This window comes from Gobio gobio (genome assembly GCF_949357685.1).
Source record: "Gobio gobio genome assembly, chromosome: 24".
NCBI lineage: Eukaryota > Metazoa > Chordata > Actinopteri > Cypriniformes > Gobionidae > Gobio > Gobio gobio.
In genome coordinates, this window is record NC_137120.1 from 34,581,130 (window position 1) to 34,608,249 (window position 27,120).

A 27,120-nucleotide genomic window follows, 5' to 3' on the forward strand; every position below is an offset into this window, starting at 1 on the left:
CAGGCAGATACTGATAAGCTATCACACAATGGGTGAATATTTCACTACATTATTTAATATTATGACAAAAGTCTGTATTACAAAAGACCCTCTTCATAAACTAATTTCTTGTGCATTTTCATTATATTTTCATAAGACTATGCGCAGCACACCTGCATGATGTGTGAAACAGGCCTACAGTAAGTGACGCCTAATTTTCACAAACTAGCCTCCTGTCTTGGTTATAACCTGTGTGCAGGTAGAAGATGAGCCCATTGAGCACATCCAGCTGGGAAAACTTGTCCACGGTGACCCCATTTCGCTGTAGCGTCCCACGTGCAGGTGTTCTGGCAAGCATGTATGTTAGCCGAGTGTCCTCGCTGTCAACATCTGTAGCTGAGAGGTACTCAACCGTAATTTGAACTTGACCCCCTTCTTTGCAGGACAGTTCAGCCCTCAAGTTGGAGCCTAACTGTGGGGGCTCGTCGTTCACGGGCAGAATCTAATAAAATATGTAAATAAGAATCACTAAGGAAATATGCATTTTAATAAGGGGATGCTGCATGGAAATACAATACAATGTGTCACACTTTTTTTGAAACAAGAAAATCACCTGAACTAAAAGCATTCCATGTGCAGAGTTGATTCCATCTGTGATAGTAAGACCAACGCTATCCTTCAGGGTCTCCGAGTCATCATGAATGTATCTATCGCCATAGAGAGGGTATTGTAATGTTCAACAGATCATAAAATCACCCCCATCAATTCTTCTTAGGACATGACTTTCCTGCCTAACTTTTTTTTAACTCCTACCTGACTCTCAATGCTTTGAGGTCCTGCAGACTGAAGCTGTCTCCCTCTTTCAGTGTCGTGCCCAGCAGCTCCAGTCTCCCATGTTGGGGTTGAGTCTTCACATGTACCCTGAGCTGATCTTCTGAACTGTCCACATCCTGCACCAACAGGTGCTCCTCCATCAAGAAACTACCGCCACCTTCCTCGACCCTCAGCAAGTTAGTGAACATCTTTGAATGGGAAATTTATATAATTATTTAGATTTATGTTGGAAAAACTGATTACATAAAGCTTGTTGTGGAATAAATATTGACCTTTGGACTGTAGATATATCCCAATGAAGTGTGAAATATTAAATGTATATCTACTACAAACAGTCTAACCAAGATGTAACATTACACACTAATACAGTGGTTCTGAAATGTTGGGTTGCTACCCCAAAATAAAAAAAATAACAATGCTAGATATACATGTAAACCTTTAATAATGAGAAAACTCTTCCCATATCTTTTTTATCAAAGGCAAATCCATATTCTCTAAATGAAGTTGACTAACTGTCATTTAGTAAAAACTAGCCGATTGATAAAGAGAGCAGATGACATTTCATCATCAAAAACCTGATGATGTAAAATCAATGTAGAATTCTGTCATTAATTACTGACTTTCATTTTTATTTTAGTTTTTATTTTGGCTTTTATTCACATATAAATATTCATTAACCTCCTTAGCTCTTCTGCCTGGATTTGGCCCACCCAAATTAAAAAGCTTCCCATACCCACATACAGTGGTCTAAAAATACACCATTTTGGTGTCAATTAACAGGAAACCCTTTGAAGTTACACAAAACACTGATAAACATTTAAGTATATGTTGTCTGAGCTGTAATAAACCCCACCCAAAAAAGAGGCGCTTTTTGATTTTTTTTGGAAGTGTATAACTCAGGCCCTGAGTGCTCTAGTACCCTGCAGACAGGGGGGAGCACCCTGGAGAGGATTGTGAAACAAAACCCATTCAGAAATGTGGGGGAGATTCACAAAGAGTGGACTGCAGCTGGAATCAGCGCTTCAAGAACCACTACACACAGACGTATGCAAGAAATGGGTTTCAGCTGTCGTATTCCTTGTGTCAAGCCACTCTTGAACAACAGACAGCGTCAGAAGCGTCTCGCCTGGGCTAAAGACAAAAAGGACTGGACTGCTGCTGAGTGGAGTGTTCTCTGATGAAAGTAAATTTAGCATTTCCTTTGGAAATCAGGGTCCCAGAGTCTGGAGGAAGAGAGGAGAGGCACACAATCCACGTTGCTTGAGGTCCAGTGTAAAGTTTCCACAGTCTGTGATGGTTTGGGGTGCCATGTCATCTGCTGGTGTTTGTCCACTGTGTTTTCTGAGGTCCAAGGTCAACGCAGCTGTATACCAGGACGTTTTAGAGCACTTCATGCTTCCTGCTGCTGACCAACTTTATGGAGATGCAGATTTCATTTTCCAACAGGACTTGGCACCTGCACACAGTGCCAAAGCAACCAGTACCTGTTTTAAGGACCATGGTATCCCTGTTCTTAATTGGCCAGCAAACTCGCCTGACCTTAACCCCATAGAAAATCTATGGAGTATTGTGATGAGGAAGATGCGATATGCCAGACCCAGCAATGCAGAAGAGCTGAAGGCCACTATCAGAGCAACCTGGGCTCTCATAACACCCGAGCAGTGCCACAGACTGATCGACTCCATGCCACGCCGCATTGCTGCAGTAATCCAGGCAAAAGGAGCCCCAACTAAGTATTGAGTGCTGGACATGCTCATACTTTTCATGTTCATACTTTTCAGTTGGCCAAGATTTCTAAAAATCCTTTCTTTGTATTGGTCTTAAGTAATATTCAAATTTTCTGAGATACTGAATTTGGGATTTTCCTTAGTTGTCAGTTATAATCATCAAAATTAAAAGAAATAAACATTTGAAATATATCTGTGTGTAATGAATGAATATAATATGCAAGTTTCAATTTTTGAATGGAATTAGTGAACTGTTTGATGATATTCTAATTATATGTGCAGCACCTGTACATTTAAATGTTTATCACTTTTAACAGTTTTTTTTAATGTCATTTCAAAGGGTTTCCTGTAAAATGACACCAAAATTGTGTATTTAGACCACTGTATGTGGGTATGGGAAGCTTTTCAATTTGGGTAGGCCAAATCCAGGTGGAAATAGGTCCCAGAGTAATTTAGTGTAAATAAGTTACTTTGTGTAAAACAAATGCCAACGTGATGCACATCTCCTAAGCAGACATTCTAAGCTTTCAAATGGTACCACATATGAGGTCAGAGCTCCTCCACAGACATTTCAAATTTAAAGTATACACTCACCTAAAGGATTATTAGGAACACCATACTAATACTGTGTTTGACCCCCTTTCGCCTCAGAACTGCCTTAATTCTACGTGGCATTGATTCAACAAGGTGCTGAAAGCATTCTTTAGAAATGTTGGCCCATATTGATAGGATAGCATCTTGCAGTTGATGGAGATTTGTGGGATGCACATCCAGGGCACGAAGCTCCCGTTCCACCACATCCCAAAGATGCTCTATTGGGTTGAGATCTGGTGACTGTGGGGGCCATTTTAGTACAGTGAACTCATTGTCATGTTCAAGAAACCAATTTGAAATGATTCGAGCTTTGTGACATGGTGCATTATCCTGCTGGAAGTAGCATCAGAGGATGGGTACATGGTGGTCATAAAGGGATGGACATGGTCAGAAACAATGCTCAGGTAGGTCATGGCATTTAAACGATGCCCAATTGGCACTAAGGGGCCTAAAGTGTGCCAAGAAAACATCCCCCACACCATTACACCACCACCACCAGCCTGCACAGTGGTAACAAGGCATGATGGATCCATGTTCTCATTCTGTTTACGCCAAATTCTGACTCTACCATCTGAATGTCTCAACAGAAATCGAGACTCATCAGACCAGGCAACATTTTTCCAGTCTTCAACTGCCCAATTTTGGTGAGCTTGTGCAAATTGTAGCCTCTTTTTCTTATTTGTAGTGGAGATGAGTGGTACATACTCAGACCGGCCCGTCTGGCACCAACAACCATGCCACGCTCAAAATTGCTTAAATCCCCTTTCTTTCCCATTCTGACATTCAGTTTGGAGTTCAGGAGATTGTCTTGACCAGGACCACACCCCTAAATGCATTGAAGCAACTGCCATGTGATTGGTTGATTAGATAATTGCATTAATGAGAAATTGAACGGGTGTTCTTAATAATCCTTTAGGTGAGTGTATACATGATAACATCATTCCGGACGCTTATCAGGGTCCTTGGAGTTGAAGAGGTTAATGCACATGTGTTACGCAGCACATTTGAGCTTCTGCAAGAAGTTTGCTCTCGCGTGTCAAGCAGGTTCGGTTGATCAAAGTCTAAATTCGTGATCATGTTTCTTCAGAAAATTTGGACAAAACCACTCAATTCATATGGATTAGTTTTACGATTTCTTTATGAACTTTTTGAAGCATTAAACTGGTTGTTGTGTAGACTGTCAATGGAGGGACAGAAATGACACTGGTTTCATTAAAAATATCTTAATTTGTGTTCCGAAGATGAACCGAAGTTTTCTATCCATTTGAAACTTCTAATTAGCAATTAGATGGTTCTTGAGAATGCTGGACAATAGCATCAAAGAAAAGTATAAACCCTAATAAAATGAGGAGTAAGCAACTCACTTCTGGGGCCTGGTTGTCGACAGGTGTGACTGTGATATTGAAGGTGAGTCCTGTGAGAGCGCCGCCCTGCTGGTCACTCACAGAAAACACAAACTGCACGAAAAGAGGCTCAGGGCCAATATCCTCTATTGGAGGCATGTAAGCCACTTTGTGGTGGTTCACTGCATGCTGCAGAAGACAACAATGATAACATCTTACTGAACAGACACATATTACAATAGCATGCAACATTTGGGGAAATGATTTGTGTGCATGTTTCAGACCTGGGTGAAGGACTTAAGCACTGGAACCATTGCATCTTTTTTCATGGAGTTTGTGCTGTCAGTATAAAACAGCCTGCCTGCATCTGATAACCTGAAAGAATTTACAACAGAAGTAAAATGAACATGAAAGGACCCATATTCTTAATAATATATAATATACTGTATATATAGGGAGTCATAGGGAGGAAATGCATAAGCATACCTGGTGTTTCCCGGGCTAAAGCAAGGATGAGTGATAACATACATAAGGTCAGTATCTGAATGCTCTGTATCTTTGAAGTGCAGATGGCTCTGAGTAATGTAAACAACTTCGGTTTCCTTCACTGTGATGGAGCGAACCGTTCCAGGAACTTCCTCAGGCAACTGGTCCTTCACTGGAAACACGTGGATCACCACAGTCTAATTTGAAGAGGTACAAAGCAAACATTCCTGTTATAAATATTCACACTGCAATGGAATTTAGTAAGAAAACAGATGCCAAGTTACATGTCTGTCCGATAGATTCGGAGGCTGATGGACATCTGACAGGATGAAATCAAACGAGTCCTCAAACACTTCCTCCCCTGAGTGCTTATAGTAGATTAGGCCTTGAAAAAGGTCTCTCTGCAGGAAACTCTTCACTTGGACACCTGGTTGACGTGACATCTTCTAATGTAAGTCACCTCATATAAGTTGAAACTTACTGAAATATGACCCATGCTGGCATTAAATCCAACTGACCTGGTTCATGTGGAGAAGACTTCTTTACCAGCTGTCCCGCTCTGGGAAAAGTAACCAGCTGATACTGAATGTAGTCGTCGCTGGAGTCCAAGTCTGAGGCCATCAGCATGTACTCCTCCACCCTAACCGCCCCACCTTCTTGGACCTCAAAGGCCACATTATTGATTAAAAAAGGAGGGGTGTCGTCTTTCGGAAGAACATAGATGGGGAATTTGTGTCTGATGCTGTGGCGGCCATCTGTGATTCGGAAGACGACGTAATCTCTGGTGGTGTCGCTGTCTGAATGATGATAGACCACCACGCCTTCTCTGAGATCCTTGACCTTAAACATGAAACCTTTTCCACCTTTGGATGAATAAGAAATGATTGGTTACAGAATATGGTTTGGGCCTGTTTGATAAATGAAATTCCAGGTTAAGTTAAAGGGATTGTTCACTAAAAACATGAAGTTGAATACTGTTGTTTTGGACCCCATTGACTTTCATGGACATAAACAGCTTTTTCATTGGACAATAATGTTGACAAGTAGTCAATATAATCTGATATTATTTTCAAACCCATCCATACTATCATTTGCAATATCATTCATTTGGCTCAATGCAATTGCGAAAAGTAAGTTTTGTTTTCCGCCTGAAGGCACAAATGTTGGCTCTGGCTTCTCCCCGATGCGAAAAAATAAAAAGAAAGATGGCGTCCTTCCCAGGCAATGGCTGCTGCCCACCGTGAAGCTGAGTTTCTCTTGCTTGCCAGGGAGACAGAAGGGCAAGGTCACCAGACAGATTGAATGATGACTGGTTGCACAGCAAACCTAATTAGCAACTTTATCAGGGGGAAGCGGCCACAAGTCCAATGGAGAAACAAGTAAGTAATTGGGCCCAAAGGTGGCTGTGGGCATCAGGCCCAAAAAAACTGTCTCCATATAGATACCCAATGCGAGAGGACATTGGGCGGCAGCTTTCCATTTGGCCGAAGGCTGACTGAGGACTTTCCCAAGGGTCGGAGTCCCTGAGTTCGAGGTCTCCGCGAGTAATTCCCAATCCACATCTAGGTTCTCAAGAGAACCCATTTTGGACCAGAACTTGCTGTTCAGCTCAATCTTAATGTAATAAAATGAGCTGCTTTTGGAGTGGAAAGTTATGGGACGATTCTATTCTCAGCCAGAGGGATCACAAAGCGACACATCAACCCTAAAAACGTAAACACCAATTAAATGAAGGGGTTGGCTTAAAGCGGGAGCTGTTATTTGAGTAGGCTGGAGGCTTCTACTGATCAGGTGGTCCTCTTTTAGGGAATGACACAAGGAACAGGGCCATGGGCCTGGAAATCCTCCAAGCCAGGAAACACAAAAACAATCTACCGCAGCTTTCATGGGAGAACGCATGCAGTGAAACATCCCATTCAATCCCTGAAATCGCAATTTGGCATGTTCCTTCCAACAAACCAAAGATTTAGAGGAATAGTTCACCCAAAAATCAATTACTCACATCACGTCGTTCCAAACCTGCTTTCTGTGGAACACAAAACAAGATCTTCATGAAAAATGTCTCTTTTGTTTTTTTCTGAAAAATGTTTTTTTTTTCTTCCATATAATCTAAATGTTGTTTAGACCCCATTGACTTTCATTGTATGGAAAAAAAATATCCCTTCATAAAGTGCTTTTAAAACTCTGGAACATTCTCATGAATAAAACTTTTCAGATGGACACATGATTGTCACCAGTTCTCAAAGCTTGCTAAGATGGTCTGATGGAAGAGAAATGACCTTGTGTTGGACATCTGGCATGAAATGCCATAAGTCTTTACAATCTGCTTCGTTCAGGGTCTGTGCAAACAAAAGTCTGCTGGAGTGGAAAGACAGCCGCTACGGCTCTAAAGACATCTTTGGTCGGCGGCCCCTGGCAAAGTGTCGCCGAAGCATTTTACACCTGATTAGCAAACCCATGCAGGCCACCCGGACATATGTTTCTTGAATGATGCCCACATGATGAATGGCTACCACATGGATGGAGAATGATTAAAAGAGCGGATTTACACTTGCTATGACAAATCATTGAGACAAAGGTCTTGGGAATTGCATTTGGATTGGCTTTTACTTTCAGAGAGGTGACAGATTAGATTCCTTTACCTCTAACACTTAAGTGTCCATGAAGAGGACCATCCATAGCTATCAGGGTGACGGCATCTATGTTGTCGTTATCAACAACCTGTAGGTGCTCCCATGTGATTGGTCTGGATTGGCCTTCCAATAAATCCAAGCCTGTAAGGATAAACATGTTTAGCCTAATTATTTTATTTAGAAGATTATTTATTATAGCTAATGTGCTAATATACCCATGTTCCACGAGACTCGAGGGGCGTTGGTCTCTGCAGTACGGATAGAGATGTGCATCAAGATAGGAGGACTCGGCACAAATGAGCCATCGATGGCCTGAAACTCAACCTGGACAACAAATGAAGTAAAAAGCAAAAATAAATAAACAAACTAGTTGGAAGTAATATTAAATATAAATGATTTAACTATTTTAACAGTTAAGATGCAAACAAACACAAAAAAACAAGATATTGTAAATAAAATTTTCCAGAGATTCTTAACATATTATGAATTTGTATTGTATTATATTACTGTAAATATTTTAAATACATAAAGGTTTATAGTAATGTTTATGATACTTTTTACACAGCATAAAGCAGTGTTATTTTAGTATTATTTATTTACTATTACAGTATTCATTCATATTTTGAATTAGCTTTAAGTTTAGTGTACATTTGAGTACTTTATCTATTTTTATGTATTATTTAGTATTATTTCTATTTAGTAAAAAAATGTTTTGTGATTTTAGTACTTTAACTTGATTTTAGTTAGCTGCCAAGGCAACATTTCACATTTTTATTATATTTATATATATTATAATATAATATAATATATTTATATTTTATTTGAATTTCAATGAACAAAAAACTATTTTTAATTGTTTTAGTTTTAGTTAAAGGTGCACAATGAAAAAGAATTCTGTAAAATATCCAAAAACCACCAGGCTAGTGTTGTATATTTTGTTCAGTTGAGTACTTACAATATCCCAAATGTTTCCAACAATTTGTAAACCGTGAGAAATTGCTATTTTACCCGAGGAACTGGGACGTGTGAGGGAGTCGCCTGTCGATGACATCATATCTGCGTTTCCGGTTTTATTCTGCAGAAACGCTTTACTCTCACTGCAGTGTGAACAAGTGTCATAGCAGCCACCGAGAGAACGCACAGAGTAACGTCATAACATAATTTTCAACACACTCAGATGTATCTAATATGATAAACAGAGCTGCGTTACATCATACTCATGACCGGAAAAGCGACGACTGTGTCATAATAAAAGTCCCATCGCTCTTCTCATTAACAACCACTCCAGCGGTTCCTCAGCTCCACAACACTCGGTCCTGCTCTGCTTCACACTACAGTAACGTTAATAATCGCATCCATAAACATGATTTCTGCCCGAGTCCTATCCCGATTCTTTCCCACCGGCTGTGAGGTGAAGACCACATGTCCCAAGATTCTGCACTCAATTGTGCCGTCATCAAACTACGCCTTTGTTTTGAACAGGCGACCTCTAGTGGACGGAAAAGTTACATAGTGCACCTTTAACAAGAGTATGTGAGCGGAGTGGAGCGGGAGTGGGAGTGGAGCGGTGTGATTTTGAATGGAGTGAGTATAGCAGATTTTTTAAATGTCGGAGCGTTGTGTTTGTTTCACTCGCCCCGAGAGCGATCCACTACCGCTCCATCACGAGTAGCCTACAATTCATGTCAACGGCCGATAATATAACTGCATTTTTAGCCAGAACTCACACGTTAAATACATTTAACTAGCTTGATACAGATGGATCACTCAAATCAGAAAGAATGTAAAGGTTATGATGACGGCGATGGACATGAGCGGGATGTTATAGTTCAAGGAATTTCTTTTTATATAATCGGGTGAAAGCACATTTTAAACAGGTAGCACTTATTCACACAGGCAATCATTCTCTGTAATGCATTCAAACGAATGTAATCTTACAGTGCATATCTGCTTAGAGTTATCTGTACACTCTGAAAAATGCTGGGTTGAGACTTTTGGGAAAGAATGATGGGTTGATTTAACCCAATTTGGGTTGAACGTTGTTCTTAATTGTTCTTAACAATTTCATTTAACTATAAACTGTGTGTCTGTTGATTTGCAATTATTTTCAGATTTTCTTCTCACATGCACTGTGTTACATTTGACCATGTTTGCCCTTGTTCTCAGTTTTAATAAATGTTTTACCTTTCATAGTCATTCTTTGTGTATAAAAGTGATTTTATAATTTCCAAGATTTCTGGCTTTAATTTCAAACCCATTTTAGGTTCATTTTAATCCAGCAATGTAGTAATTTTACACCAAAATTTAGGTTAAAAAAACAACCCAGCATGCTGGGTCAAACAATTAATTACATCATTGGGTATGTCCCTTTTTGACCGAGCGCTGGGTTGCCAAAATAACCCAATTTGGGTTGATTTTAACCCAGCATTTTTTAAGAGTGTATGATTTTGAATGAGCAGAAATCTGTAATGTAACCCGTAGATAAAACAACTGCTGAAAACTTACTATTTCCATCTTTCCAAACTAAATTTGCACTGCAAAAAGCAGCAATGATATTTAACTTTTAATGCTGATAAAGCCTAATAAGCTTGGCATGTCGTAGGAATAAATCTTTGCACACTAGTGTTCCAATAAACCACGTTGAAACTCCTATTGTTTATAATTTCTTTCATTTAATGTAGGCTATGTTATAAACCGAACTTTTGTGATATTCAGAGCTTACTTAAATACTTTAGTTGCAAATTTCCTCGGAGCGAATACAGAGCGCTGTTTCTGATATCAGTGAGCGAGAAGTGAAGCGGGGAGCAGGAAATGGTGAACCCGGAGCGGAGCGATTATTGAATGCTTGGAGCGTGGAAGGGCTGCTCCTCTCCGCTCGCATACTCTGGTTAACAATAACAACACTGGTATAAAGGGGTCTTCATAGAAATAATATATTTGTAGTAACATAAAAAAATATATATAGCTGCCTTTATATTTAAGGATGGAGGTCCTTAGCAAGTGGGTCATCCTATTCACGGGCCAGTGACATCAAAAAGCTTGAAAACCCCTCAGCTAGACTATTAGTCATGTTTTTGGATCTCATGTTTTGACAGGGGGAAAAAAAAAATTTGCCTTTCAAACTTCCCAATTTATCAGCCCTTACTGACCTCATAGTTCCTCCTGGCTGTGTGACTGCTGTTTGGAGGCTGATAAGCGATTTTCATCTCATTCAGGTCTTGCCATGAGAAGGAGGATGCAATTTTAGTGTGATCGTCCAAGTGAGTTATATACCCCTCCGCTGGAGGTTTGGTGACGTTGAAGATGAGCTGACCCTGAGAGGTCTCATCATCTTTGGCATCCAGGGAAGCAGTGGTCATGGGGGTGAGGATGAACTGATCCACCTCCAGGATGAAAGTAGACATGAAGGCAGCGTGGGGCGGTTGGTTCTGCATGGCCCCCTGGATCAGTACCGGTATCCAGATGCTCTCGGTCTAAGAGAGAAGAAGGGAAGGAGAAGATTCAGTGGCCTGTGTTTTGTTTTCACACAAGCCTGATTCTGATGCCGTTTTACCTCCAGCATGGCTCGGGAGGTCTGGTCCCTAAACTCCACCCTGATTGGGATGTAATCGATCTCAGGTGATGGAGGACTGAGGTGCTGGTACTTCAGATCTGAAGTGAGGAACTCGGCGCAGGATGTCTTCAAGAACTCTACTTCCCTTGTGTTGTGGTCACAGGCTTTATTTCCAGGGCAGGTGATTCCAGTGTGACGTCCTTGATAAGTTTGAATACAGATGAGAATTTCTTAGAAATGAACTCTTTGTATTCCTGTCAGTTTCATTTGGTTTTGAAAAGAAAAAAACGTTTTCTCCACTTTTAAGATTTTTTTTCAAAAGGTTTTGTGGTATAACCAACCAAGAAAATATTAAATATTCTTATCCAAATTTGATATGATATGTTAACATATAAATTTTTTTTAAAGATTAGTTTCAAAAATAGTGTTAAAATATCATTTTCAAGATATATATATATTTTTTTACAAATATAACGAATTACTAATTCACAAACATTATGTTTTAGGGTGTCGCACCACATGACATTTTCGTATACATTTGAATCATAATTTAAAAAAATATATATATATATACATATATATAGTCTATTTTATTTTGCATAGTAAAAAGGTTTTTTTATAATTTTATTTATTCTTATTTATTTATTCTTTTTACAAATATCATACATTTTTCGTTTTTGGTATAGATTTGGTATAAAATTTTTTTTAAAATATATTTGTTTATAATTTGATTTAAGGTGTCAGACCACATTACATTATTTAAAGCATTTTAAACATTCATAAAGTTTTTTAAATATGTTATTTTAAGGCAAGGCAAAAAGTACTTTAAACAAATATCAATTATTAATCCATTAAAAAATATATTTTTTAGGGTGTCATTCCACATATTTTAAAACCTGATCTAAATCTTCTTGCTATAAAAAATATATTTTTTGAGTTTTTATAGACTTTGAAACGGTCATGAGGATCCTTTTCAAAGTTTCTTTTCTGCACATTGAGTGCGCCACATAATTTTGTCAGTCGCACTACCTGACTTTGATTTGCCAGACAAAAGCTTTAAAAAAGTTTCATTATTCACTTTGTAATACCTTTTCTTGGTCCAGCCTCAGTGGCTATCATTGTTTCAGGATCCTCAACGACCAGTTGACCAAGCATTGGGACGTTGATCTCAGAGCTGAGAAGACGTACCGTGCAGATCACATCAGGCTGGGTTTTAAAGGTAAGGACACTGCTGTTGATGCCATTGGAAAGGCTGTAGAACTCAGGAACCACCAGAGGAACATTTCCAAGCTCTGCGAGGCTCCTCTGAGGTTCCACCACATGTATCTTTAGTAGCACAGTCTCAACAAAAGTCTGGCTTTCTGTAAACCTGAACACGAGCATAGAAAAAAGCATTTGGGTATGGAAATTACATTAGGCCTTGGAAATTGTTTTTTGCAGCTCTCAAAAGCCCTAATTGAAGTAACAGCCGTAAAATGTTGATGTTGGACAAGGATATTGACCACACAATTTTTCACCTGTAGACCCTCAGCATGACAGTGTCCTCCTCAAGAAGTGGACTGCCATTGTGAACATATTTCACCTCGTCAGGTAAGAACATGCAGTCAAAAACCTGGAAAACAATACAGTTATATTCCTGTTTTATATTTAAAGGCTTTTAAAGGATTTGTCTTGTTACCTGAGGAGTCAGCTTCCCCACTCTTTGCGTCACAGGCTCGGTGAGCACCACTTCTACCTTACAGGCCTCAGATATCCCATCCGTGTGGAACTGAAGTTCACCAGCCGTGACAAACACAGACTGGCCTCTGGCTACCCTAAGACCTGCGTTTAACCGAACCAAACTCGAAGCTTGGACATGTGACCACAGATGACTCAAGGTGAGAAATGTCAAAGAGTGAAAGAACACCCCCATTTTTTGGGTCAGTTGCTTGATATCCAAGATTATCTTCTTCAGATGAGCCGTCTTGCTCTCATCTCCAACAGTGTGCTGCATGAAAATACAGAATGAGGAAAATAAACCAACAAATAAGTATTAAATAGTACAATTCTTACATATTTAAAAACAATGATAGACTACAAAGTGGACTGTATTTTTAGTCTTAGAAGAGAGACTGTGCACATACATTGATTTTGAGTTTTTCATTTTTCTTTTTTAATTAGTTGAGTAATATTTTAACAGGTATGTTATGGAAGGCATTTTCTGCTAGGCTGACGTCGTCATACTCAATTCTAGTCAGAATATGAGTCTGATCTGCTCCATTGGGGTGTGATTATGGGGCGTTTCAAACGAACCAGGAAAGAAAATGCCTCTGCATTCAATTGGATAGACCCACAACCAATCAGAGCAACGGAGCGACGCATAGTTGTCAACAGAACTCAATTCAACTGCACGCACGTTGGAAGAAGTGGAAGAAAATGAGTGTAAACGATCTTCGCCGGTGTTTTAAGAAAGAATTTAAGGATACACAGAGAAATAGTAAAGGTGAATGCATATACTCATATATACATTAATGCAATTATCTAATCAACCAATCACATGGCAGTTGCTTCAATGCATTTAGGGGTGTGGTCCTGGTCAAGACAATCTCCTGAACTCCAAACTGAATGCCAGAATGGGAAAGAAAGGTGATTTAAGCAATTTTGAGCGTGACATGGTTGTTGGTGCCAGACGGGCTGGTCTGAGTATTTCACAATCTGCTCGGTTACTGGGATTTTCACACACGACCATTTCTAGGGTTTACAAAGAATGGTGTGAAAAGGGGAGAATGGGCCGACTGATTCAAGCTGAAAGAAGAGCAACTTTGACTGAAATAACCACTCGTTACAACCGAGGTATGCAGCAAAGCATTTGTGAAGCCACAACACGCACAACCTTAAGGCGGATGGGCTACAACAGCAGAAGACCCCACCGGGTACCACTCATCTCCACTACAAATAGGAAAAAGAGGCTACAATTTGCACGAGCTCACCAAAATTGGACAGTTGAAGACTGGAAAAATGTTGCCTGGTCTGATGAGTCTCAATTTCTGTTGAGACATTCAGATGGTAGAGTCAGAATTTAGCGTAAACAGAATGAGAACATGGATCCATCACGCCTTGTTACCACTGTGCAGGCTGGTGGTGGTGGTGTAATGGTGTGGGGGATGTTTTCTTGGCACACTTTAGGCCCCTTAGTGCCAATTGGGCATCGTTTAAATGCCACTGCCTACCTGAGCATTGTTTCTGACCATGTCCATCCCTTTATGACCACCATGTCCCCATCCTCTGATGCTACTTCCAGCAGGATAATGCACCATGTCACAAAGCTTGAATCATTTTAAATTGGTTTCTTGAACATGACAATGAGTTCACTGTACTAAAATGGCCTCCACGGTCACCAGAACTCAACCCAGTAGAGCATCTTTGGGATGTGGTGGAACGGGAGCTTCGTGCCCTGGATGTGCATCCCACAAATCTCCATCAACTGCAAGATGCTATCCTATCAATATGGGCCAACATTTCTAAAGAATGCTTTCAGCACCTTGTTGAATCAATGCCACGTAGAATTAAGGCAGTTCTGAAGGCGTTTCTAATAATCCTAAATGTTCCTTTAGGTGAGTATATATATATATATATATATATATATATATATATATATATATATATATATATATATATATATATATATATATATATATATATATATATATATATATATATATATATATATATATATATACAATTTTACATAATAAATGCTAAAATTAAATTAGAAATTGTAAAAATGTAAAAAAAAAATTGAATGACAAAAGCACATAGCAAAATTACTAAAACAAACTAAAATTCAAAATATTAATGCACTATAGTATATGAATAATACTAAAATAACACTGCCCCTCAAAGCCAACACATCTAAAAGCCTTTTGATTACATGGGATCTAAAACTAAAACTATGTAGCAACACAAGGGTTAATCAGTTCACGCTGCCCCATCGCTGGAAATGGAATCAAGCATCAAAGGAGCATGTGAACTGCAGTAATGTTGTTTTCTATGCAGCCAAACATTACAGGTGCTATCAGACAAAGGTTTGATACAAGCTCAAAGTTGTAGCCACATCGAACATTTCATTGCTCAATAAAAACTTAAATTGGCTAAAGAACAGTACTTATCATCATGTGTTGTTAACACAATCTTACCTCATGGTGCAAACATGCTCTCTCAAAATTGTCTGTAAATGTTTTGACATTCGAGAGAAGCTTCGAGCTTCAATAATTCATCTAGATGTTTTAAATCTGCATGTTTAAACATGACTCATGCGCACTTTACGTAAAACACACAGATGCTAACGTGTTCAGACAAATGATCAACAGCCTGAACCTCTTTCTGAGAAGACAATAAAAGGCTTTTAGAGAAAGTTAGTAACTCATAAAAAGCAATTGTTCATGTAAAGAAGCAATAAACCTGCAATGAAAAGGATAGCAAGATTTGCATTTGAATTTAATCCTATTTTGAAATGTTTTAACTGTTTAAAACACAGAACCGAAGATTTTTTAACATACCTACAGCTGAATCCACAGTTGGCCTGTAGTTCCTTCAGTGTGTGTAGACTAACAGAAAGTTCAGCCCTCGTCAAACAGCAGAGGTTTACCCTCAACTGCCCCCCTAAAGATCACAAAGGACCGTTACCAAAACACAAACAGACCCTGAAAGAGAGATAAGGAGTCAGAGAGGAGAACAAAAGATGTAAGAATCACGACTGTTTGCCTTTGCTTCTCACGTCCTACCTCGAAGCAGAGCAGCAGAACTCAGCAGAGCGAAGGTAAAGACATGAAAAAGGGGAGGAAAAGTTCAATCTTCTCACACAGGAAACGTGCAGACCAGTTCCAAAGGTTTCTACTTCTCACAAACACAGATGTTGTTATTCCCTGAAGATGGAAAGATCCTCCTGCTCTCAAAAAGAGTAAGGTTAGATGAAAAGAGAGCGAAATTAGTAACAGCTTCTAGTAAGTTTTCAATTTTTCTAATGTCTGAAAGGCAAGCCTGTTCGCTTTGATCTTTTACGGCCTTGCAAGCTTCGTCAAAGGAAATGGAAGTTGCGTTTTGTTGGCTGGGGGAACACAAGTAACCTTAACACAAAGGTGTTTTGACAAACTGTAGCACATCCGACTCACATGATTCACAAACACGGTCTACCCGCATACACCTTCCTCTTGCCCCAGGCTGACCTGTGGGACAAAGGCATGCTTCTTCCCTGCTGTGCAACTCCGTTCAGGCCAGACTGATAAATGTGGGCCGGTCACTCTTGTCTACCCCCCGCTGCCTCTGCATGGGGGTGAGAAACTCTGTTGCCATGCCACTCACTTCATTTTCGTTTTTCAGGAAGTCGTTCCAAAAGAAAACTTGCAGGCCAGTTAAGCAACTAGAGTTTTAGTTTTTAGCAAGGAACAAAAATGTGAACAAATAAATAGAATGGGTTGGGGGCAACGCTTTAAAAGTAACACAAGTAATGTAATCAGATTACTTTTTCAAGTAACTAGTAAAGTAATGCAGTACTTTTACATTTAAACAAAATATTTGAGTTACTTTTTCAACTAAGTTTCCCATTTATTAACTGACAGCTCTCTTGTCCCCATGTTGAGAGAAATCAGGAGTAAGTGCAGAGGCGTTGTGTGCGCTGTGTGAACATGATGGTTATTGTAGTTCTAGACTAAATGGGAGCATGCATTTAAAGGAACACTCCACTTTTTTTGAAAACAGTTTTACCGTTTTCGAATCCATTCAGCCGATCTCCGGGTCTGGCGGTAGCACTTTTAGCATAGCTTAGCATAGATCATTGAATCTGATTAGACCGTTAGCATCTCGCTCAAAAAAATGACGAAAGAGTTTCGATATTTTTCCTATTTAAAACTGGACTCTTCTGTAGTTACATCCTGTACCAAGACCGACGGAAAATGAAAAGTTGCGATTTTCTAGGCCGATATGGCTAGGAACTGGCTCATTCCTGCGTAATAATCAAGGAACTTTGCTGCCGTACCATGGGTGCAGCGGCGCAATGAAATTACGCAGCGCCTGAAAATAGTATAGAAGTATAGTATAGAATAGAAGTTAGCCTATTTTCAGGCGCTGTGCCTATTTTTTTTTTTTTAAACTTGACTTTTATATTTAATTTTAATGTTTGTATCGCCCAGGATACGTTGCCAGTTTGGGGGTATAAATTAATTGAAAAAATAATGCTTGTTACAACATTTTAGCCAAATTTTTAAAACCTTTATTCTCTCATAACTTAAACTAAACATTCTTTGTAAAATTCTGTTGAACAATAAGCATGATGCCCATTTATGAATATATTTTAGCCTACTCTATCATATTTACTATGCAGATTTATAGGGCCTATAAATTATCAATATGACCAAAACTTTGCTAAAAAACCTGTTGTACACAATCTAATTCATGCCTTCTGTCTTCTGATTGATAGTTCAGACATTTTTTCATGTTAATGTAAATATAAAATATGACACAACAGGCTTTTGGGGATTCATTTGTCTCAGTTATCATTGAATTTTATATCATTGATATATATATATATATATATATATATATATATATATATATATATATATATATATATATATATATATATATATATATATATATATATATACACACACCAACCTAAAGGATTATTAGGAACACCTGTTCAATTTCTCATCAATGCAATTATCTAATCAACCAATCACATGACAGTTGCTTCAATGCATTTAGGGGTGTGGTCCTGGTCAAGACAATCTCCTGAACTCCAAACTGAATGTCAGAATGGGAAAGAAAGGTGATTTAAGCCATTTTGAGCGTGATATGGTTGTTGGTGCCAGACGGGCCGGTCTGAGTATTTCACAATCTGCTCAGTTACTGGGATTTTCACGCACAACCATTTCTAGGGTTTACAAAGAATGGTGTGAAAAGGGAAAAACATCCAGTATGCGGCAGTCCTGTGGGCGAAAATGCCTTGTTGATGCTAGAGGACAGACGAGAATGGGCCGACTGATTCAAGCTGATAGAAGAGCAACTTTGACTGAAATAACCACTCGTTACAACCGAGGTATGCAGCAAAGCATTTGTGAAGCCACAACACGCACAACCTTGAGGCGGATGGGCTACAACAGCAGAAGACCCCACCGGGTACCACTCATTTCCACTACAAATAGGAAAAAGAGGCTACAATTTGCACGAGCTCACCAAAATTGGACAGTTGAAGACTGGAAAAATGTTGCCTGGTCTGATGAGTCTCGATTTCTGTTGAGACATTCAGATGGTAGAGTCAGAATTTGGCGTAAACAGAATGAGAATATGGATCCATCATGCCTTGTTACCACTGTGCAGGCTGGTGGTGGTGGTGTAATGGTGTGGGGGATGTTTTCTTGGCACACTTTAGGCCCCTTAGTGCCAATTGGGCATTGTTTAAATGCCACGGCCTACCTGAGCATTGTTTCTGACCATGTCCATCCCTTTATGACCACCATGTACCCATCCTCTGATGGCTACTTCCAGCAGGATAATGCACCATGTCACAAAGCTCGAAACATTTCAAATTGGTTTCTTGAACATGACAATGAGTTCACTGTACTAAAATGGCCCCCACAGTCACCAGATCTCAACCCAGTAGAGCATCTTTGGGATGTGGTGGAACGGGAGCTTCGTGCCCTGGATGTGCTTCCCACAAATCTCCAACAACTGCAAGATGCTATCCTATCAATATGGGCCAACATTTTTAAAGAAAGGTAGTTTCTTTACATTTCTTAAGGCAGTTCTGAAGGCAAAACGGGGTCAAACACAGTATTAGTATGGTGTTCCTAATAATCCTTTAGGTGAGTGTATATACCGATCAGGCATAACATTATGAAGTGAATAACACTGATTATCTCTTCATCACGGCACCTGTTAGTGGGTAACAAGCATTGCCAAATCAGCTTTCTTTTTTCAATTTATACCCCCAAACTGGCAACGTATCCAAGTGGATACAAACATTTACAGACAGATTATAAACAATGTAAAAATGTAATGTAATGTAATAAGTTAATGCTTAACAACAGCTTTATAAACATGCAAGTCCCCTCCAAATATTGATACTTTTATCTGAAGGTGAGTAGATTTACTACTACAGCTGGTCATGTTGTTTTTAAATGTTACTCTTGAGCTAAACATAGAATGTATGCACAAAGTCACCAGATCTAAATATTCACAACAAACACCCTTTCAACATGAAACCAAGAAATGATACCTGCACTTTCCCTGCCTCTCCCCACAGCCTCTCAAATGTTTGTATCCCCCAGGATACGTCACCAGTAGATATGTCAGTGCAAGTTGCTTTCAGTAAAACAGCTCAAACATGCACTTTAGTCTGGGACTAGCTTAAGCCTTGTCTGTGAAACCGGGGATTTATGCATTTAATCTCACTTTATTAACCAATGTAGGCTATTTACTGCTGACCTTTGGTGATCCAATTTAATCACAGCAATAAAAAAATGACTTAAGAAAAAACTAATTTATTGACCAGGAACTTCTGGAAATAATTCTAGAATAAATACTAAATAATTAATATGATTTTATTTGCTGGTTTGGCACAAACCAATTATTTAGATTTTGCTCAAAGACTAAAACCAAGAAACAAGTCCAAACCAGCAGGATGTGGCAAGTAACTAAAGCATGCTGACCATTAGAGTTCCTCCCAGATATCTCCTTCACTAAGATCAGTTTTTACCCTACTTTTCCTGTTTTCTTTAGATGTTCAAGAGATCCAGCAGTGACTGCAGGAGAGCGTACAGTCTCGTTCATATATCAAAAGTCTCCAGAGAGCTGAAGTATTATAACACATGCTGCAATGAAAATACAACTTCATGTCCTGTCCTAGTTTGAGCCCTGCATTTCCTGCTTAATGACAGCACCCCTCACTTGCTGGATTCCTTCGAGCAGAACTCATTTTTGCTCTTTTTTTGTGTTTTTTTGTGTTAGTAAATATCCTTTGAGGATTTTAAAATGAAAATGACATATAAAAATGGTGAATTTTTATATTTAACTCCCTCTCTCTCTGACTGAAGCGGTTGAGTAACAGATCTGAGGCCGCATGCAGACAGAGCTGATGGCGCCGACACGTCGGTTCTAATTAATCCAATGCTGCATCCAATCAAGAATGTGTTGAGGCATGTTTAACGAGACTATGACACAAAACACAGTTGCTTGTTTCCAACTCAGCCTGAGCTACTGGCTGTCTTTTTACTCCAGGACAACTTTTAAGGTGTTTCATGTTCTTGTGTTGAGTTTTACAATGTTCAAGTGATAATTACTGCTCTTTTCGTATTGCAATGGCTTTTATAGGTCCAATTGGAATCTGCAGCAGTGTTGTTGTTATTGTTGTTAACTAAAACTAAGATTATTAAAAGTCATTTTGGGTAATTTAAATAAAAATTACATGAAAAAACTTAAATTAGAAATGTTGCCTTGACACCTAACTGAAATAAATGACTAAAATCACAAACTAAAACTGAAATAAAAATTATATATAAAAAAGACAAAAGCACGTAACAAAATTAATATAGCTAAATTTTTTAAAAAGTTGTAAATATAAAAGCTAAATTATAATATTATTAAAATACTATAATGGTATTTAAATAATATTAAATTAACACTGTTCTGCAGATTTTTCCCCACATTATTAGGTCCAAAATTAATCTGCAGCAGTGTTATTGTTGATTAAAATCATTAAAAATTGTTTTCAGTAATTGAAATAAGGCTGAAATATAATAAAAATATTAGATGAAAAACTGCAATAGAAATAAATTAAAATATATAGAATAAAAAAATGAATAAAAATGACACCGTACAAAAATATTGTTGGTTTAAATTAAAGTAACCAACCGGGTTGCCTTAAAACTATATATAAAACTGTATATTTATATAGAATTAAACTACAGTATAATACAAAAAATACAACTATAATAGTATACAAATACTAAATAATACTAAATAATTTTACTCCAGGACAACTTTTAAGGTGTTTCATGTTCTTGTGTTGAGTTTTACAATGTTCAAGTGATAATTACTGCTCTTTTCGTATTGCAATGGCTTTTATAGGTCCAATTGGAATAATACTAAACTATTACTTGACTATTACTTGACTCCCCCTTATATTTCCTGAGCTAATTTCCGATGAAACTCTTAGTGTAAGGATCATGGGACATGCACAAAAATTTGTGACTGATGGCATTTCAAATCTGCAAAATATTGTATGAGGATATTACATGTGAACCCAGTTATAGAAAGTGGACCCTATAGTTAGTATTAGGCAGAGGCGGACAGTAGTGAAGTATTTATAAATTATAAAGTTATACGTTTTTCTTTGGAAAACGCATACTTTTTACTGCACTACGTTTTATAAATACGTTTTTTTTTACTTTAATACTTAATTACATTAAAAATGTAGTACTTTCTTCCTTTTACTCAAGTAAAACTTACTTGAATTACTTTTACTTGAGTCAAAGTTAACAGTACTACATTTTTTATGTAAATAAGTATTAAATGATATTCAATATGAAACATAGTGCAGTAAAAATTACAATTTTGGAATGTTGAAGTAAAACTTTTCCAAAGAAGAACACTGCTAAAGTACATATACTTGAAAAATAAAATAACTTAGGAAGTAAAATACTTCACTACTGTCCGCCTCTGGTATTAGGATTAGAACTCAAAACAAGCCTTGCATATGTATTATGCATTAACCCCTTTAAAAAACGGCTTAATTTTCTGCAGTCTTTATTGCAGCGGAAAAAAAACAGCGCCTTTATTTTACAATCTACAAATATGTTTGACACTGTCACAGAGTTGAGAAGATGCCAGCAACTTGTATATGCTTTAGTTTTAATGCCATTTGAAGTGTCCACTCACTCCTGATGTGTTCTGACTGCTACCCTTTCGCAGTAGCGGCACTGGCCGAGTGCCCACCTTGGCCTTAGGCATCTGTCATATTTGGGCCTTGACTTTTTATCAGGAACCAAGTTAATGCAGCTTCTAGACCGGTGATTCGGGAAAGGCAAGCCCAGTGAGCTGCAAAATTTACCATTTGGTTAGAATGTGCAGAGAAGTTTACAGACAACTAGCTAATTGTTATTTATAAAAAAATCTACATAAATGTTTTTTTCATTACATATATGGGACAACATTTCATACTAGCAATGTGCAATGATTATTGTGTTTAAAGGGAGTTTTGATTAATAAAGTACCAACAGTGTGAGGTTGGCACAAGAGAATCACTTTCGTCATCACACTGCATGAATAACTTTTTTAATTAACAGGTAATACTTACAATATCACTGGAGACTGGAATGAGGATGAGGATTTAACGCTTCACGATCACAGGATCAAGTAAGGTGATATTCCTTATTCGTTCAGCTAATCAACAGTAGAAGGATTGGTGATGCTGGCATGGCATCTGACCCTGAAGCCCAAATGGCAGCCATTTCACTGCACCTGCTCTGCCAGTGAACAGAGTAAGCCATCTTTGTGTTTTTCCTCACTTCCTTAAAGATCTTGTCAGAGATATATTTCTTATTGGAGCTAGACGCAATAAACAGCTTGAGAGGTGCTTAATTAAGACAAAAAAGTTTTAGTTGACAAGTTTATTAAGTGTACTTTGTTATTTCTATGAGATATGATGGAAATGCCTGAGATTTGCATACTAGTGCCAGAGTAATGTTTTAAAAAGCTACCATGCTAATATAGCATTTTTGGGCATGTTAACATGGTAATACCATGTTTTTGTTTGACATTTACTGTAGTATGGTAATATTAGTTTTGGGGGATATATACATTGGAATATATATATTGTGTTCAGTAGCGCCTGAAAATAGGCTAACTTTCGTCAACATAACCAACTTAACAACACGCTTGCACAGAGAGCATGCTGGGGACTAATATCAGTGCGCCGCTGCACCCATGGTACGGCACAAAGTTCCTTGATTATTATGCTATATTAGAGTATCGTTTCTAGCCATATCATCCTAGAAAATCGAACCTTTTCATTTTCCGTCGGTCTTGGTACACGATGTAACTAAAGAAGAGTCTAGTTTTAAATAGGAAAAATATCAAAACTTTTTTGAGCGAGATGCTAACGGTCTAATCAGATTCAATGATCTATGCTAAGCTATGCTAAAAGTGCTACCGCCAGACCCGGAGATCGGCTGAATGGGTTCAAAAACGATAAAACTTAACTGTTTAACTCAAGGGGAGTTGGAAAATGAGCCTGTTTTCAAAAATTGGGGAGTTTTCCTTTAAAGGGTTAGTTCACCCAGAAATGAAAATTCTGTCATTAATTACTCACCCTCATGTCGTTCGACACCCGTAAGACCTCCTTTCCTCTTCGGAACACAAATTAAGATATTTTTGTTGAAAGCTGATGGCTGAGAAAGGCTTCAGATAGGCCTCCATTGGCATTCAGTACATTTACACTCCCAAGACCCATAAAAGGCACTTAAAACGTTGTTACAAAGTCCATCTCACCACAGTGGCTCTACAATAATTTTACGATGCGACGACAATAGTTTTTGTGCGCAAAAAAAATCAAAATAACACCTTTATCCAACTTGTTCTTGTCTTCCGTGTGTGCCTCCACGACGCATGCGCGAGAATATGACGTAGCGCCTGGGTTCGGGAATCCATGAAATGCACACTTTAGTCCCATTTTGAGAACTACGCCGAGACCTAAAGCACGATCAATGTAGAATTCAACAGCTTAGATATGCGCGTCTTCCTCTGCTTGTAAACAAATCGCTTCTGGGTCATGTGTCCGAACGCCGGATCTGCGTCATATTCTCGCGCATGCGTTGTGGAGGCACACACGGAAGATAAGAACAAGTTGGATAAAGGTGTTATTTTGATTTTTTTGCGCACAAAAACTATTGTCGTCGCATCGTAAAATTATTGTAGAGTCACTGTGGTGAGATGGACTTTGTTACGACGTTTTAAGAGCCTTTTATGGGTCTTGGGAGTGTAAATGTACTGAATGCCAATGGAGGCCTATCTGAAGCCTTTCTCAGCCATCAGCTTTCAACAAAAATATCTTCATTTGTGTTCCGAATATGAACGGAGGTCTTATGGGTGTTGAACGACATGAGGGTGAGTAATTAATGACATAATTTTCATTTTTGGGTGAACTAACCCTTTAAGGAGAAAATACTCAGCAATGGTGTTGACTTATGACTTTGCACATGTTTTGTCCGAAAGCATATATTAAAAAAAACACCACAGACATATCAACAACATTGGTTTTCACCACGGGGACTTTAAGACTAGTAACCACTTGTACTATTATCGCTATATGTGGCCCTTTGAATGCTAACGTCCACCTTGGGATTGTGGGATCTTATTGGGTTTGCTTCGAGACAAGCCTAGAGTGCGAGAGTGACTCTACAGGCCACCAGAGGATAATTGACAAGCTCCTGCAGTGAGGACTTGTCAAATGTAATGAGCACTGATGAATCATATGTGATTTCATCATGTAAGGACGGAGGGATCAGGGATAAATGAAGAGTAAATCTGTAGTGGGGCTGCCCACAGTCTTCCCCGAGGTATCAGGTAAGGGATTCTGATCCATGCAGGGTATTAGGAGAGCTAAGCACTTTTTGGAAAGTGGGGGGCAATGGTCTTGAGGAATCATGTGAGATGTTGACCATCACTGGCAGTAAAAATGGAGTAATCCCACAATTATGCAAATGAGGCTGACTTTGATGCAAAGTGCCCCAGACTGGTCACTAATGTTCATGGCTCGTGAAAGGGCAACACTCCCTAGGAGAAATAACGCATGTGGATAAAGAGAGAGAGAATGTGAGAGAGAGAGATTGGTGGATTAGAGCAAGGAAACAAGTGGGGTTGCATGGACTCTTAATGAGAGTCATAGGCGACTCCTCCAGCACAATACATTATCATATTTCCACGTAATTAGTTTGTTTTTCCACATGAAATGAAAAAGCGGGTCGACGGTGCATCCAGCGCTGGAGGGTTAAGACGGGGTACCCACCCTGCAAAGACCTCTTCCATTTGAAATGAACTCTAACCCCACCAGATAACAATAACAACCCCCAACATTCCTTCTGTGGCAATGACACAGACATATTTGGATAAATGTAATTAATGTACAGGGAGATTAAGTTTTCTCAGTTATGGATCTCATGAATAGTGTATGCAGGCCAATCACTATGGGTGAGGGGTGTTTTGGGAAGGTGAGAGGATATGTTAAAGCGACAAACGAGCAGATGACTGCTGGCACTGTAGCTCTATATCAAAGCCCATGAGATGCCTCAGGGCTCTAGATTGGGACCGCTTTACTTTGAAGAAATTCACTCAAACTTTTCAATTGAACAAACGGAAATCACTTAAAAAGGTCTTGATTAAGGTGCACGGAGTAATTTTCCAAAAAACATTTGGAAAAACGATTTTGGATATTATCCTAATAAATGTTGTTTTATTTTACTCTACATGGAGTGGATCATCTCATTGGGGCTTTAAATCTCACTTCTTGTTACCCCATGTTATTGGACACTTTCGCTCAAGGAATAAATTAACCGTGGCTGACTGTGAATAGCGTATTTTTATAATGACATCCGTAAAAAAGCTAGCTTTAAAACATTAGCTTTTGCATCCACACCACAAGCTGTCAGGGTATATCGATTTCCAGTTAAACATTGCAACAAAAATGATTGAATGCACCTTTAAAATAATGTTCCAAACGTTGTTATACGGACAATGCCCATCAGTGAAAGATTTCATAGACATTTACAGCAAAATTTGGTCACATGTGGTTTAAAAAACTTTCTTTTATCACTGGTGCGCTAACTTCTTCATTTGGAAAGGGTGTTGTTCTTGGTCTTATTTGCGTTCAACTATATGTCAAATTGGCAAAAGATGTGGCATAAGTCGTGTGTTGTGTTCTGGATAGAGGTCTGATGTGACAGCCACGCACAGATTTACCAGCGGCTATCTCCTCTAGTGCGCGCTGAAGCAGCAGCACAGTAACTTTGCATTAGAGAGAATGGCTGGAGAAAACTTGGCCACTGTCCTAGCGTCATGCCTCATCACTTACCGCCTAAAGAGGACGGAAGCTTCCGCCTTTGTTTTTTGGAACTTGTTAGAATAAATCTTAGATAAAGCGCATTAAACTTTGTCTCCGTAAAGCTCGTAACTGGGCGAAAATATAGGCAAAGACGCCTTATACTAATTGTATGCAAAAACATATTATAAGAATCTAGACTGTAGAGTAGTTTGTTTGTTTTCATAGATGCATTCACTGATGTAGTAGACTATAATGTGCAAATATGTAACATTTTTACTTAAATCATGAATATTATGGACACAGAATAGCATACCTTTCAATAAAAAGGGAAACCAATTAGCCACAAGTAACACATCTACAGTTTATAAATAAACCAATGAAGTATCTCACTTTCTGTTGCAGATTTGGTCTCACCAGGGCTGGAGAATCTTGGCGGGGTGGCTTGCGCAGACAAGGGCAGTGTGGCGTGGGTCCAGAGCTCTGGCCACCTCCCAGTTCAAGCTTAATCACAGTCTCTGGTCAGTACAAGGCCCATTCCCTTTCACAGCCAGCTGACATCAGAGCAGTCTGGGACAGGGGAGCAGGGCTGGCTGCCATCCGCATGGCTCTGCCTCCGTCCCTGGCTGCTCACACATGCCAGACAGGTGTGTAATCTTCAGTTGGAGACGATGGAGGATGGTAGGCACTTACGATCAGCACACATAGCCTTGGCAAAGAGGGGGTCTGGGCGGAGAGGGGAGGAGGAGAGGGAGGACCTGCCAAAACCACGAGCACAGATTGTGTGGGAGAGCCAAGCCTGGGCCTGCCAAGCCTGGGTGACCTAGTCGCTATCTCTGTCCAGACGCTGGGTGTCTCAAGGTGTCAAGTGGCTTGAGTATTTGTGTACAATCAGAATGTA

General features: G+C 39.0%; 1 protein-coding gene across 1 annotated transcript in view; it reads right to left on the reverse strand.

Annotated features, from left to right (window-relative positions):
- frem1b (Fras1 related extracellular matrix 1b) overlaps positions 1 to 15,712 on the reverse strand; it is a 44,421-nt gene extending 28,709 nt beyond the window's left edge. Inside the window, 16 exon segments of the mRNA XM_079807934.1 lie at positions 229 to 481; positions 593 to 686; positions 793 to 1,001; positions 4,499 to 4,761; positions 4,764 to 4,852; positions 4,964 to 5,160; positions 5,248 to 5,390; positions 5,482 to 5,826; positions 7,606 to 7,737; positions 7,812 to 7,920; positions 10,746 to 11,069; positions 11,150 to 11,379; positions 12,238 to 12,518; positions 12,667 to 12,761; positions 12,828 to 13,136; positions 15,688 to 15,712. Of these exon segments, the coding sequence (XP_079664060.1) occupies positions 229 to 481; positions 593 to 686; positions 793 to 1,001; positions 4,499 to 4,761; positions 4,764 to 4,852; positions 4,964 to 5,160; positions 5,248 to 5,390; positions 5,482 to 5,826; positions 7,606 to 7,737; positions 7,812 to 7,920; positions 10,746 to 11,069; positions 11,150 to 11,379; positions 12,238 to 12,518; positions 12,667 to 12,761; positions 12,828 to 13,061 (2,998 nt within the window). The 5' untranslated portion in view covers positions 13,062 to 13,136; positions 15,688 to 15,712.
- Positions 15,713 to 27,120: the final 11,408 nt, after the last annotated feature.